The sequence below is a fragment of the Cucurbita pepo genome, chromosome LG17 (genome assembly GCF_002806865.2).
Source record: "Cucurbita pepo subsp. pepo cultivar mu-cu-16 chromosome LG17, ASM280686v2, whole genome shotgun sequence".
Classification (NCBI taxonomy): Eukaryota; Viridiplantae; Streptophyta; class Magnoliopsida; order Cucurbitales; family Cucurbitaceae; genus Cucurbita; species Cucurbita pepo.
The window spans coordinates 7,033,015-7,047,204 of NC_036654.1; the positions used below are offsets into that span (position 1 = coordinate 7,033,015).

At 34.8% G+C, this 14,190-nt stretch overlaps 2 protein-coding genes across 2 annotated transcripts; one reads left to right on the top strand and one right to left on the bottom strand.

Moving 5' to 3' along the window:
* Positions 1 to 267: 267 nt before the first annotated feature.
* Positions 268 to 5,804, bottom strand: LOC111779207 (putative lysine-specific demethylase JMJ16). Its single transcript, XM_023659303.1, has 8 exons — positions 4,841 to 5,804; positions 4,302 to 4,373; positions 4,111 to 4,188; positions 3,479 to 3,991; positions 3,171 to 3,395; positions 2,658 to 2,816; positions 1,985 to 2,353; positions 268 to 1,506 (listed from the first exon to the last, which is right to left on the bottom strand). Exons 1-8 carry the CDS (start codon positions 5,111 to 5,113, stop codon positions 721 to 723), a joined length of 2,475 nt encoding a protein of 824 aa, XP_023515071.1. The 5' UTR covers positions 5,114 to 5,804; the 3' UTR covers positions 268 to 720.
* Positions 5,805 to 6,967: 1,163 nt separating this feature from the next.
* LOC111778228 (sn1-specific diacylglycerol lipase beta) lies at positions 6,968 to 12,150 on the top strand. Its single transcript, XM_023657925.1, has 8 exons — positions 6,968 to 7,117; positions 7,674 to 7,982; positions 8,277 to 8,476; positions 8,625 to 8,975; positions 9,072 to 9,272; positions 9,412 to 9,482; positions 10,213 to 10,352; positions 11,373 to 12,150. The coding sequence occupies exons 1-8, from the start codon at positions 7,078 to 7,080 to the stop codon at positions 11,714 to 11,716; spliced, it is 1,656 nt and encodes a 551-aa protein (XP_023513693.1). The 5' UTR covers positions 6,968 to 7,077; the 3' UTR covers positions 11,717 to 12,150.
* The last annotated feature ends 2,040 nt before the right edge of the window (positions 12,151 to 14,190 follow it).

A 14,190-nucleotide genomic window follows, 5' to 3' on the forward strand; every position in this document is an offset into this window, starting at 1 on the left:
TAGTATCAATTATGTCACGAAACTTGGGTAATATCCAAATTTGAATTATCAGCACATATCAAGGAATTGTAATCATACTAGAGAGGGGGAAAAACTCGTGGAATCCACAATCAAGCTTGACATAGTCGTGTTAAAAAAGAAGACATGTCGTAAGTGCTTTCGAGTCTAAAATAGCAAACTGTGGGGTTAAAGATCAAAACCAGTGGGGATTCAACAACTTCATTCATAATATTAAATAGAAAACGAGTGGTTAAAAGTCAATAAACATAGCATAGTTTCGAATGAATGGCCGATAGAGGTGCCTTGAGAATTCCATTATGACATATCATTTCCAAGTACAATATCCACTTTTTTCAATCTTCAGCAACACTCATCAGCATAGGAATCACGATTCTTTTTAAATGCTCGCAATTAATAATGAAATGTTACATTTTTTGGACAACTAATGAATGCTCATTGACTAAATGTAACAAACAAAAAATTTGTATTTTCTTTTGGTCTCTAACTCTTCTACGATCTATGCCGAGTACGCACCTTCATTGTTGCCCTGACTTCAACTCATTGCCATTCAGAAGGATAAGAGATCCTATGGTACCATCTGCTCTGAACCAGCCAATTTCCCTTGAGTGGAGTTCTACAATCTTGCTCGGCTATCTACTTTGGAAGTATTGACTTCTAAAAAATTCGAAGCTGAAATGAAATAAGCCCTTTTTCAGTCATCTAAAAGTCAGAATCTGACCAGTAACCATCGGATTCTGAGAAGCTCGAGGTCGAGCTCTCAGATAAGATTTCGGAAGACTCCAAATTCAGTGAAAAGGTTAAACCATCTTTTCTTTCATTTAAAACTACTGCTGGAGTTGATCTATCCTCCTTTCCTTTGAGCTCATTCGAACTCACTGGCTGTAGCTTAGATACAGCTTTGTCAGCTGGAATACTAGAACAGGAATTTGTGAGAATGCCATTGTCTTTAACAGCATCTTTGGGTTCTATCATAGTTTCAGTTTCTTTCGAATGCTTCAAGGTTTTTGATTGGAGAAGACGTGCCTTAATCTCTGCCTTAATCCTAAGAATGGAGTTATTAACAGCATTTGGGGTCTCTGCATCTTCGGATTGATGGCTTTTCGAAGACTGTGGGCTGTCTGGAGGGTGAGATTGCAGTGAACTATTCTTATAGGAATGCACAGCCAGTCCAAGATTCTCTTTGGCCCATTTATAGACTGCACTTAATTTTCCTTCCAAGGCTTCAAGAAGAAGATTTAAGCTGCCCATTTTGTACCGAACGACGAAGAATTTGTCGCCCCAAGCACAAGAACAGAGTTGCTTAGCATGATTCAAACAAGAGTACCTATCTGCAGAACATGAACAACCAGCTGCAGACAAGTGTAAATCATAAAGACAAATGCTGCATTCGCGCTTCCTGACAGCATCAAAAATTTCGGTTACTTCCCGCACCTGTGAAGCTGTCGTGAGATACTCCCTCCTGAGACCTTCACTTGTGATACGAGACTGCACAAAGGGGAGATCATGGCTAAACAGTTTGAAACAGCACAAAAGGGAAATCTCAGCAACATAAAATATAATTATGCGCAACTTAAGATACAAAAACATGGCTTAAAAGGGAAACTACTTGGGAAGAAGGCAAAATTTCCCCAAACAAATTGATGTTCAGGAAGAACCCTAAGCCAATTGGCTTGTTATTTTTGATTTTTTGAAAGTTGTACTGGTTTCCCCACCATTTCTTTGCAATGGTTTTCACCTTTCATAAAAAAATATTTGAGCTGGCCAATTTCCAAATAAATAAACTACTTTTTTTAGTTCTAAAACTTGGCTTGAATTTTGATAACATTGGTAAAAGTAGATAACAAAACAAAGAAACCCAAGGTGGAAGTAGTGTTTATAAGCTTAATTATCAAAACCAAATGATTATTGAAATAATCAAGACCTAAATAAGTAAAGTTTGGTGATAGAGAGATCATAAGCACACCTTGAATGTCTGGGCTAATATCCCGTTCTTTCCACAGGCATTTTTCCATCGCAAATTATCACTGGTATCCTTCCTGCATAATGAGAGCTCCCATTGCGCCTTCACAGTTTCAATGACTGCTCCAAGCAATAGCCTATCAAAGGATACAAATGTCTTTCTTCTCTCTACAGAGTAGAGCTCCATAGCATTATAACCGTAAGGCAACCAGTCGAGAGGGGCGAAATTCGCTTCCTCAGTAACACTAAAGCCACAGTTAAATCCCGAATGACATGTTCCTGGAAGGACAAGAACGAACTCTCCTGGATTTTGAATGCAACGATAAATTGGTATGCCTTCTCTCTTCAATGTGGCAATTGATGGTTGACTGACCTGTATTATCAAGGAAATGTAACGTGACTCTTCGAGTAGGTGTGAGATCTTTATCAAGCACTGGAATGAACAAATCATGCTTTAAAATACAGTCTCATTGTTTGATAAAGTGAATTAAAAACATTTGAATACAAACTTGCATGGTACTATTATGATATACCATGAAATATGACAATGAAATTATGAGCATACTCATTCACAAATACGATCCTATAGAACTTAATGGTATGGAAAAAAAAACAGCTAAACATAAATCCAATACAACGCCTTCTTGAATGATGAACGTGAGAATGTCATTACTTACCATTCCTCTATGGGATCTTTTCTGTTCCACGAAAGTTTCTGGAAGGCTCTTCATGGCTACCTCAAATTTATCAATGTATCTTCCTGGAATGCCATACCATATTTTAGGAGCTCCCAAGTGCAAGTAACATAACAAAGGTAAGTGGTGTTCTTCAACTCGCTGTTTTTAAAATAGGGAAAAAAAAAAGTGCAACAACATATATTACTCCTCAAAATGTACAACTATATTAATAAGTACAAGACAGTAACATAAAATACTTCCAGTTGGCATGATGATCAATATGTCCCATAAGAAGTCATTTCTTTTTTTCTACCCCCAACAGCAAACAAAACCAAGTAATAATTGAAAAACAGAATGAGCAACAGTAAATAGATTATGAAATCTCTTCAAGAAAAAGAAACTGAAAAATGGAATTCCTTCTCTTCACATAAAACTAAAACATAAAAAGTTTGTTCGTCTAAAAAGTAATCAAGCGTAACCTCTACTAATAAACAGAAATTCTGGTACCCTTACCCAACAAGCTGTAGAAAAGCACATTCCCACGTGAACTCGAGGCGATAAAATAGAACATGTCTTGAAGCTATCAAAAGAAAGAAGTGAACCGGGTAGTCTAGGTAAATTATTTAAGTTCCATCCAGAGTCCATGTGATCAACATGACCTGGTTCAATAGGACTGGATGGTGATGATGGAAATCCACTGCCAAGTGAAGGGCTACCCAAACTATCACCATATAGCACCTAAAATCAATCATACAGAAGGATCAACAAAGTGAAGCTTATCTGACTGAAGAAAGTTGGAATCAAAATCTATAATCTGTTACCTCGATTTGTTCAGTTGGATTCTCGACAATGTGTCTATATTCACCCTCTATTTGATCCACCAATGGTTCCCACTGCTCTTGAAGCATGGATGACTTTGTCTCTGTACTTGTGACCTTATTTCCACTGCTGAAATATTGGGATTTAAAGTCATCTGCATAGCTTTTGAACGCTTTGAGAGTGAACTCTTGACCAAGTTCTGAGTATGGGCCCTTCTTATCACTACCACAACTTTCATCCGAATCCTTCAAACATCTATTACCACATTCATACTCTAACCTTCTCCTCTTATTCGTGATGTTTTTACTATGTTTAGCAAGTCGACCACAAGCATAATCCTTCTGAATCCCGTCAATCCGCTGACAGTGGGCTAAGAAAGGAGAATCTTCCCAAATTTCCGTTTCCTTCAAAAGACATGGAGGCAGCCAAGATGGAGGAGGAACTATGCGACAGATTCCACTTGACTCTGCCCTTGAACGTATTCTTTCAATATAGCTAAGTGTATCTGAAAATTCCTGCAGGAACAATTTTCAGTAACATAAATAGAAAATTCTCCTTTATGTATTAGAAAACACAATTACTAAAAAACTATAAACAGTGAAAAAAGTAAATTCCATTCATTACAGCTCAACACCTCCTCTGATGGATAAAAAACAGGAGCCTCGTCAAGAATATTTGTTCTTGCATCCTCAGGATGCCACCTTGCAGTGACCTATTCCAGAAAGTTAACGTAGACTTCAGCACATAGTGGTTTGGTGTTATAAAGTTCATAGAAAATTTTGAAACAAACTTCATTCAAATTTCAACCAATGGATTGAGGCTAACCTTCAGACAGTTACTACATTCCGGACATCCATGTGCTACCCCTTTTGGAAGGTCAGACTGTGGAGGGAGATCCTGAACCAATTGCGAAAATGGAAAATTCTATATTGAGTTATCAATAGTTACCGGCTACTTTTCTTAATTTACAAAAATAAGAAAAATCACTTGTAAATTTTAAATAATACTATCCTACATGTTTTAAGCAAGTATTGAAACACACTGTTTTTTCATTGAAAAATCAAATTTCATTAACTCAAGTAGCATACAAAAAGATCTGATTAAAAGGTAATATTTTGTGGGAAGCATATGATTATTAATATATGTGAAACGATTAACGAGTCAACTTAATAGCACATCATAATCAAGTTAATTAAAAGTATTTATATAACTAATATAATATCCGCATGAAACAAGATACCCAGTATGTCCCAGATCCAATAAATCTATTATTAAGTTGCATATAAAAGGTACCGAACATTAGATATTAACTGAAACATTTCACTCCAAAAAGAGGACAAACTGAAAAGAATAAAATAATTCACCACGTCATGCTGCATAGGTTCAAACTCCAAGGAATCCTCGTTGTTTTGGTTAAATAGTATCCATGGTCTCTGCCTACAAGTCGCCTCCACCAAATCAATGTCAATCTTCCTGGACAAAGTATCTATTTTTGTTTTCTTTGTTTGAATTGAACCATCATTCTCATTTTGTTCCACCCTCCTCAGCCTGAAGGCTCTTCGAGAAATAAAACCTGGGGGAGCCAAGAGATTTTCCACTCCTTGGTTCAATGAACTCCTTGTACAATCTTCATCCATACTCCCTGATTAAGGAGAGGGTGCAACAAAGACTACAGTGGCATTAGAACAACAGGAAAATTAACATGAATTCATGCTTACGTCCCTAACTGCTTCAATTTGTTTAATAGTGCAGACATAGGTACCTTTTTCACTTGTCTAAAGCTTCATTAGCAACCAGCCCAAAAAAGAACAAAGGTAAACTGAGATTTTTTTTTTTTCAAACGAGAAACAATCTTTGCGAACTATACAGAACACAAATCCCCATTCTAAAAGAACGAGACTGGCGGGGAATAATTTCAAAGCTTTTTGGTAATGGAAACCCAAAAAGAAAAGTTAATAGATTCGTTCAAGGGGGGGTAGAACTTCTGCTGTAACTTTCGGCTATCAACAACAATTGTTTACATTCTTTTGTAAAATTTTAGTGAGACGGCTTGTTCACAAGGTTGGTTAGATAGTGGCTGTCGAGTTTTTAGTACTCCATATAAATTGAAAGCCAATAAATTCGAAGAAACACAAAAATTGCAGGACGAGAAAATATTTGCCCCAGTCAAAAAGGGCAGGGTAAAGTAAACCTCGTAACGAATCTGAAAAAAAAAAAAAGAACTTTCAAGTTTAACCTGTTTAACAAAAGAACACAGAAATCAAGAAGCAAGGAAAAGAATCCATCCACAGAGAACACAATGTACGGAATTATTGGAAAGAAAAAAAAAAAAAANGTTTTTTTTTTTTAATAAATAATATTTAAAGAAATTTCTAATGCATATTTAAAAAAAGAGCTTTTTTTTATTTTTATTTTTTTTAATAATATGAAATTAAAATACTATTTTTAAAGTAAAGAGAATATTTTTCAATAAGTATATTACCAAAATAATATATTATGAAAAGAGTTATTAACTATTTTACCCTTTTACTTCTGGGTAATTGTAAATAAATTTAAAAACGATCTATGTTTTTTTTTCGTGTATGAAGTGTTCATTTATATCATAGATAAATGATTAGACACGGGTAAATCGTGTATATATATATATATATATATATTTAAAAAAATATTATTTGAGGAGGAACAGTGATTTACGTTTTAGGGTTTGATAACTCGTCGAGTTGTTTGTCCAGTTGTCTAGATCGATTCTCTCTCCATTGTTTTTCTATGTTGTTCAATTTCTCGAGATTTGGCTCACAGTAAACTTTCTAATGTAAAACTCTTACTTTTCATCTCCTACTTGACCCACCGAAGTGAGTACTTATATGCTCCGGAACCAAGATGGTAAGAATATGCGAAAACCCTAAGAAAAATCAAAATATTTTTAACTAAGAGTTTTAGAGATAAAACGACCCCTATATGCTTAGGCAAGTCGGTGTCTATTATAAAGGGCAAAATTGTAATAATGTTGTGACTATGAAGTTTTTTTTAGAGTAAATAGGAACTTACATAGGTCGGGATTCATGTTAGTGCATCTCGTGTAGAAATATATAAATTATTAGAGGCACGTTTATCTGTAACGTGGACAAAAATGTCAGGAGAGGGGAACCTAACATTCCTTATCTGTTAGTGGTGGGCTTGAACTATGATGTGTTTTTGCACGAACTAAATATTAAAATAAAACATTAAATTAAATATAAAATAAAATATTTAGCGAATTTATTAAATATTTTTTTAAAGTTCGAGAATAAATGAAAAAATTAATGAATGAAATTTGTAGAAATATTTTATGAAAATAATAATATTAAAAACAATACCAAAAATTTCCCATTTCAACTCCAATTTAATGAAACTATAAATAAATAAATAAATAAATAAATAATCCCGTTGGCGCATTTTTTGTGGTATAAATAATCAGCTTTAACAATTTCGGCTTCCCTCTCGTCAATTCTGGACATACGGCTCTGTAACAAAACCGCCAAAGATCTGCCGCAATCCTTCTTCTCTTGAGCGTCAAATTCTTGCCGACAAAATTTCTCAGCTGAATCCCTCCGCCGTCGTCATGTCTAATGGAACTGCGAGGCGACTTCTTCATAACTTATGTAACTGAAATTTCCTTTTAGTTATTTGTTGAATTGTTATTGATTCGTGAATGTTTGAATGCTTGTATTTGAATCTAGATTGTGGGATTAGTGCAAGCTTAATGGTTGTTTGATTTTGTTTGTTCTATTGCGTTTTTGGCGGTTTCATTACATGATTCTTGGTGAATCTCACTCTATGAAAATGTGGTATTGAACTGTGCGTTCTATCTGTTACGCTATCTATTTGCTGCATTGAGAAGAAAAATTGATGCTGATTTTTGTTCCTTTGTCTTCTTCAATTCCTTTACAAGTTAGGATTGATAATCTGTAGATATTTGTTCGTGGAAGGCAATGTCTAGAGATTTAATCTAACTATGATCTAGTATTGAAAATCAGGGGTTTTAGTTCTTATAATTTACATTGATAAATAGTTCTTGCCACAATTCTATCTTTGATTATAAAATTTAAAGTGGCTTTCTTAGGTATTAATTTACAGTCTCATTGCTACAATATTGAGGTTTTATAATTCACACGGGGTATGGTACTTACATGGATTGTCTTCTCTTCAATCCTGCAGATTCTGCCAGAAGTTCTCTCAGAAAACAGAAGTGGCAGGCAAGCTCTGTAACTGTGAATAGCGTTCTTATGCATCTCCAGAGGTCAAAAGCAGATATGGTGGAAAATAATGTGCGTAAAGAAAATGAAGTTCTACCTGAAGTTTCTGTAAGGTCGGAAATGGAGAAGAATAGCAAAGAAGGTTCTAAGACTCCTAAGTACTTTTCTGATGCTGAAGATATAAGTGATAGTAACCGGAGGTTAGAGCTTGCATGGTTGACAAAAGCTCTCAAATCAGCTTCGCAATTGTATAGGTGGGCACTGTCATCAGGTCTGTTTATATTATAGTTGGACTTCTCATATTTCTTGTGGGCAATCATCATTTCATTAATTTGATTATTGCTTGAGTCCAAAAAAATGTTCAGATTAAATATGTTATTGCTCAACAAGCACAATTTTCTGTCTTGTAATTTTCTGTTGATGTGATTCTGTTTGTTTAGGACTGATGGTGGCATCACAATTTACTGTCTGCACTTATTTTTTCTTTTTTCATCTTCTTTTTAAAGTTCCAGGCTCTGTCTATGTCATAGTCTTGGAGGCTGATAAAGTTTTTTGTGACATACAGGGGATGGAATTCAAAATCAAATTCAACCCAGAAGTCGTTCTGTTTCAGAAATCATTGCAAGTATCCAGCGGAGTAAGATGGGTATCCAGGAGTGGAGCTTGAGTGATCTCACAATTGGATTATTCCTTATATATCTCCGTCAGGCTTCAACAAATCCATTGGCGGACATTAAGGGTGTCCAGATCACTTCAAATGCAATTGTAATATGTTCACATCTTTTTCTTCCCTATAAAATAATTGGACTCATTAAAATCATGTTTATGTTCCTTTTTTATTTTCAATTTAATAATTTTCAAACCCTTATACACTTGAATTAAAGATCTTATAGGTAATGATTTTGTGAATCAGGTCGAAGACCTCATCTACTACCTTGAACTAGCTAAAGGTTGTTATAAGGATTCCGCAGCTATGCTTGCAAGAAACACCATGCTTCGAGAGCCCAACATATTGAAATTTATTAAAGATTCCAGTGTTATGAGGCCTGGTTATTATATAGGGGTCGATACTAGAAAGAAACTTGTAATCTTTGGAATTCGGGGAACTCACTCAGTATATGATCTCATCACTGATATTACTACTTCAAGTGATGAAGAAGTGACATTAGAAGGATATTCTACACACTTTGGCACTTCTGAATCTGCTCGCTGGTTTCTTGATCATGAGATTGAAATGATAAGAAGATGCTTAAAGAAATATCAGGTGGTAATTTATGTTTACTAAAGTTCTTTTAGCATATCCTTACGTTCTAATATCACCATGCTAGCATTGTCATGGCTGTATCTAATTCATTAACAGGGTTTTAGGTTAAGGCTGGTGGGTCATTCTCTTGGTGGAGCTATAGCTTCGTTACTAGCTGTAATGCTTCGTAAAAAGTCAAACAAGGAGCTTGGATTTAGCCCTGATATTGTTTCTGCCATTGGATTTGCAACACCACCTTGCGTTTCCAGGAAGCTTGCTGAGAGTTGTGCCGACTATGTTACCACTGTAGTGATGCAGGTTTGCCACTTGCAGTTCTCATGTCATATGTATTCTAGAAAAAACTATCATTTTTAAGGAAAAATCTCCTAGTTTTATTTTGGTAGTTCCTATTTCATTATGTTGCTTCACTTGAAGGCTCTGATTTTACCTTGGGCAGGATGATATTATCCCTAGACTAAGTCTAGCTTCTTTAACAAAGTTAAGGGTTGAAATTCTACAAACTGACTGGTAAGTTGTTATGCTTTATGTGAAAGGCTAAAGCTAATTTTCTATGGATGTGCTTAAGATAAATATGGTTGTTGAAGGTGTAAGAAGACATATGGAAAGCATTTTTAATGATCATGAGATGATAATATGTATACAGTCGGTTACAATCTTGTCATTATATGTATTATTATCTAATGCACATTACCAAGTAGTTTATAAGAAGTATTACAGCTGATAAATCAAGTTAGGAATTAGTTTGAGAAGTGCGATTTCCATTTCCTCAGTGTAAGGTATCTATTTAGGAAAGTTCATGGGTCCTTAAGGTTCCCCTCATACCTAGTTACTTCTATTTAAGTACAGATTGAATAAGCATAGTCATGAAAGTTTAGTAACCAAAACTTATAATTTAACTATAGTACAAGTATTTTGAGTACTAACGGCCTCGTGTAGCTGTATAAACTTGTGATGTCTGAAGTTTGCAATTCAATTGCAGAACGTCTGTTACTATTTAGATATATGGTCAATGCTGCCTTTTGAAACTTATCCTCAACTTTCTTTGAGGATGTCGAAGATGTTACACGTAGCATAGATTAGGCATCAATCTAGTTTTTGCATGAGCTATTTTGAGAAATGAAAAGGAGAAGATTGAGGAATTTCATTGTAGGGAGGAAATGAACATTTGCTTGATTTCTTGTTATTGAACATGCTAGAGGGGAAGGTAATCTCAAATTTTATGTTCCATCTGATTCAGGACGAGTGTGATTGAAGAACAAGACTGGAAAAATATCTATGGTTTGTTGACAAATGCAAAGCAGGTGGTTACATCAGTACAAGATGTTGCTCGAAAACTTGGTGATTATGCAAAGTTTACGAGCAAGAAAGGACCCTCCGGTAAGCTAATCCGTGTAAGCTAATTTGTGTTTGTTTCGTCTTCATTGCAAAGAAACCAAATATTGCTCTGTTAAAATTTTGCTGTCCCTGCCAATCCTCACGTTCTCAGGTTTACATAATATCTTCATCAGGCATAAATTAGTTGAATATTATTTTGTTTCAATGGCTTTCAGTTAGTTTTGGTCCTAGATCGGGCAAGATTAACCGAGCAGTGTATTCATAATATTTTCTTACTTTTACCCTATCTGCATCAAATTGATCAACTAACGTCTAGAGTCTAAGCATGATCGTTCTTGTTACCTTGTATTTTTATTTTCTTATTTTTTTATGCTTTTTTTTCTAAACCATTTAAGTTTCTTGCAAATGTAAATATTCCATGTCAGTTTTACCGTTTTCAACTAAATAGTTCCAAATCTTTGAAGGCTATTCTCAATTTTGTCTTTAAACGATGAACCTTCTAAAGAGAGAACCAAGCTCAAATCAAGAACTCTCTCTTTTCGTAACGGCCTAAGCTCATCCCTAGCAGATATTGTCCTCTTTGGGCTTTCCCTTTCGAGCTTCCCCTCAAGGTTTTTAAAACGCGTCTGCAAGGGAGAGGTTTCCTCGACCGATGTGGGATCTCACAATCCACCCCCTTCGGGGCCCAACGTCCTCGCTGGCACTCGTTCCCTTCTTCAATCGATGTGGGACCTCCCAATCCACTCNCCCCCCCCCCCCCCCCCCCGTCAGGGTTCAACCTCCTTGCTGGTACATCACCCAGTACCTGGCTCTGATACCATTTGTAACAGCCCAAACCCACCGCCTCCTCTTTGGGTTTTCCTTTTTAGGCTTCCCCTCAAGGTTTTTAAAACGCGTCTGCTAGGAAAAGGTTTCCACACTCTTATAAAGAATGCTTCGTTCTCCTTCCCAACCGATGTGAGATCTCACACTTTTGATGATTCTAACATCCTTTCTAAATAAAATTCCAAATGCTTTTAGACCTCCTTCCCACAATAAGTCACTTTCTTCCCTTTTTAACAGATGATAGCTATGGAAAAGGGTCTCATGTGGCTTCTGGACCTCCTCCTTCACATCCTACCGCTGTGGTGCAGAGAGCTGATACAGCTCAAAATGAAGCCGCAAGATGTAAAATTCCTGAGGAGCTATTCGTACCCGGGACAGTTTATTATCTGAAGAAGCATGTGAATCTTGAAGAGGCATACGAATACTTCACTCTGTGGAAGCGGCATCCTGATGAACATTTCCAGCAAATTGTGCTATCAAGCAACCTCATTTCGGACCATAAATGTGATAGCCACTACCATGCTTTGAGGGATGTACTTAAAGGCCTGCCGTCATGCAACGATGAAGGTATTTTCTCATAAACACCTATACCATTTGTAATTGTAGCCTAAAAATGAGTCAATTTTAGATCTGTTATTAGGCTAATTACACAAAGAGAGCATAGTAAGGGTTCAATTCAATACAGATAACAAATCTAAATAGTAATACATAGAGAACACTGGAGATCGACAATGGGAGGATGTTATGATCTTGAAATATTGAGGCTTTTCTGAATGTAGTTTCTCCTTTGTTTTGTTGGCCATTTGGAGTTTTTTTTTTTAGTTAACTCCTTTGGTCGGTGTACATCCTATCCTAGTTTCTCCTTGTACTTTTCACTCTCTTAGATGGAAAGTTTAGTTTCCGATGAAGAAAATACAACTATGATATATGTTCTTTATGTGCTTTTTTGGTTGTATTTTATTTTTGACATCAATATATATTACAATATATAGAGGCGATCCCTTGATGGATGGTATATCCTTGAACTAAATGAGCTTTGCTCGAGTTAGCTTAGTTGTATTGATTTGATTATAATCATGTCTCAAATGTGTTATTTAAATACATTATCGAATGCCGAGTATAATCAAATTCTAACATATCTTTGAAGTTTTTCCTTGGTAATTATTTATTTGAAATAGCTACGTTGATTTTTTAGAACTTATGAAGCAAAGAATGATTTGGTGTTGGTAAGTATATATATCAGCTACCATTTTTTTTTATATGGGCTGAGAGGTTTTAAATGTCTCTAGACTTGCTGAAGATGAACTTATCAAAATATAAATATTCTTTATCGTCCAGGTTAAAAGGAACTCTAAATCAATCCAATATAGGATCGGTTTGATGTCCCGGTTAGGATTAGATTTGATTTAGTCCTATCAGATTTAGTCATTTGATTCGGTAATAATAGCCTATTTCAATGAGAGATTTCTCCCTCCATTCCCAACAGTCCGGTCATTTAATTACATATGTTAAGAGAATTTGAAATTTGGGTTCGTCACTGAACACTCCTGTAACATGGTCACTTTACCTACTTCTCGTTTCTAGAAGTGAAGACTATCTCCAATGACCAACCGAGGTTCTTGTCCTTACTCACATGCATTCTAGAAAAAAATTTAAGAGGTCACCAAACATAAAAGGACGTGAGATCCCGGTTTCTTCATATCGTTACTTTTTTTTAAAAAAAAAGTGACGAATTTTGTAGTTGAAGTAGGAGACAACAAAGTATGCAATTTGGATGATCCAAGAGAATGACAAAAAGAAGTGCTTTCTTTTTTTATTTTTTAACATTAAATCTTTGGCCCCATCAATTATTCTACAAATTCAGACAAAGTTTTATGCTTTATTTACATTCTTTTTATTTTTTAAATCAACTCTTAGATTCTATGACTATTTTATTTTATTTTATTTTATTTTCATAATCGTTCAAATATTTTGTTTTCTTTATTAAATTATAAATATATATTAAATATTAACTATCATTTTACTTTTATTAAAATATATTTCAATATGATAATTAAAATACAGAATTTAAAAAAAAATAATTATAAAAAATATTAGAGTGGGAAAAATAATATTTCCTATGTTTCCTATTCAAACTACAAATCAACATTTTAATATAAACAAAGTAATAAAACCATTAATTAATTAATTAATAATTAGAAACATCTTCATCCTTTCTGCTCTCTTGCTTATATTTCTCTCAATCATTAACCAAAAAAGGTTTTAAATTTTTTTGTTATAATAATCTTTCATTTTTTTAACATAAATATTTAAAATTCAAAATTTAAAAATGATTTTTTCTTTACCAAATACCGCTAGCAGATATTGTCCGTTTTTAGCCTGTTGTTTATCGCTGTGAGTTAATGCGTCTGAGAGATCTCACAATAATTTGAGTGTGCCGGTGGATTGTGAGATCCCACATTGGTTGGAGAGAGAGGCGAAACATTCCTTATAAGGGTGTGGAAACCTCTCTCTAATAGATGAGTTTAAAATAGTGAAGCTGACAATATCTGCTAATGGTGAGCTTGGACAGTTACATGGAGATAGTTTTCACTCTTAAGAAATGAGGAGGAAGTAACGTGACCATGTCGTAGGGGATATAAGAGAATGTTTGAACTATCAAGTGTGCCGAATTCAAATTCCGAGTCCTAAGTTTATTTATGTACCGTTCGTTTACTCGGGTGTCACAACCTAACTGTCTTGTCTCGTTGTTGAAATAGTGATCTATTTTGTACTTGAAAAAGTAGGAGACAATAAATTAATTATTAAAATTATTTTCAAATATATTTGGCCCCATCAATTATTCTTACAAATTCCGACAAAATTGCACGACCATGCTTTATTTACATTCTTCATATTCCCCCATTAATTTTTAGCCATTTTTTTTAAAAATAAAAACATTAAATATATATTTTGTTTTACTTCTCTTTTATTATATAATTATTTAATCTTTCTTCTTCGTAAACCGTTTTAATTTCTACGAGTTCTACGATTTTTTTTTTTTTTGTGGGCTATG

What these genes read in the sequence shown, in the direction of transcription:
- LOC111778228 (XM_023657925.1), top strand. Translation starts at nt 7,078, where the DNA reads ATGTCTAATGGAACTGCGAGGCGACTTCTTCATAACTTAT. An exon ending in GATGCTTAAAGAAATATCAG is followed by an intron (nt 8,976 to 9,071) that starts GTGGTAATTTAT and finishes ATTCATTAACAG; the next exon opens with GGTTTTAGGTTAAGGCTGGT. An exon ending in GAGCAAGAAAGGACCCTCCG is followed by an intron (nt 10,353 to 11,372) that starts GTAAGCTAATCC and finishes CCTTTTTAACAG; the next exon opens with ATGATAGCTATGGAAAAGGG.
- LOC111779207 (XM_023659303.1), bottom strand. Translation starts at nt 5,113, where the DNA reads ATGGATGAAGATTGTACAAGGAGTTCATTGAACCAAGGAGTGGAAAAT. An exon ending in TTTTTTATCCATCAGAGGAG is followed by an intron (nt 3,992 to 4,110) that starts GTGTTGAGCTGT and finishes TTGTTCCTGCAG; the next exon opens with GAATTTTCAGATACACTTAG. An exon ending in AAAGATCCCATAGAGGAATG is followed by an intron (nt 2,354 to 2,657) that starts GTAAGTAATGAC and finishes TTGATAATACAG; the next exon opens with GTCAGTCAACCATCAATTGC.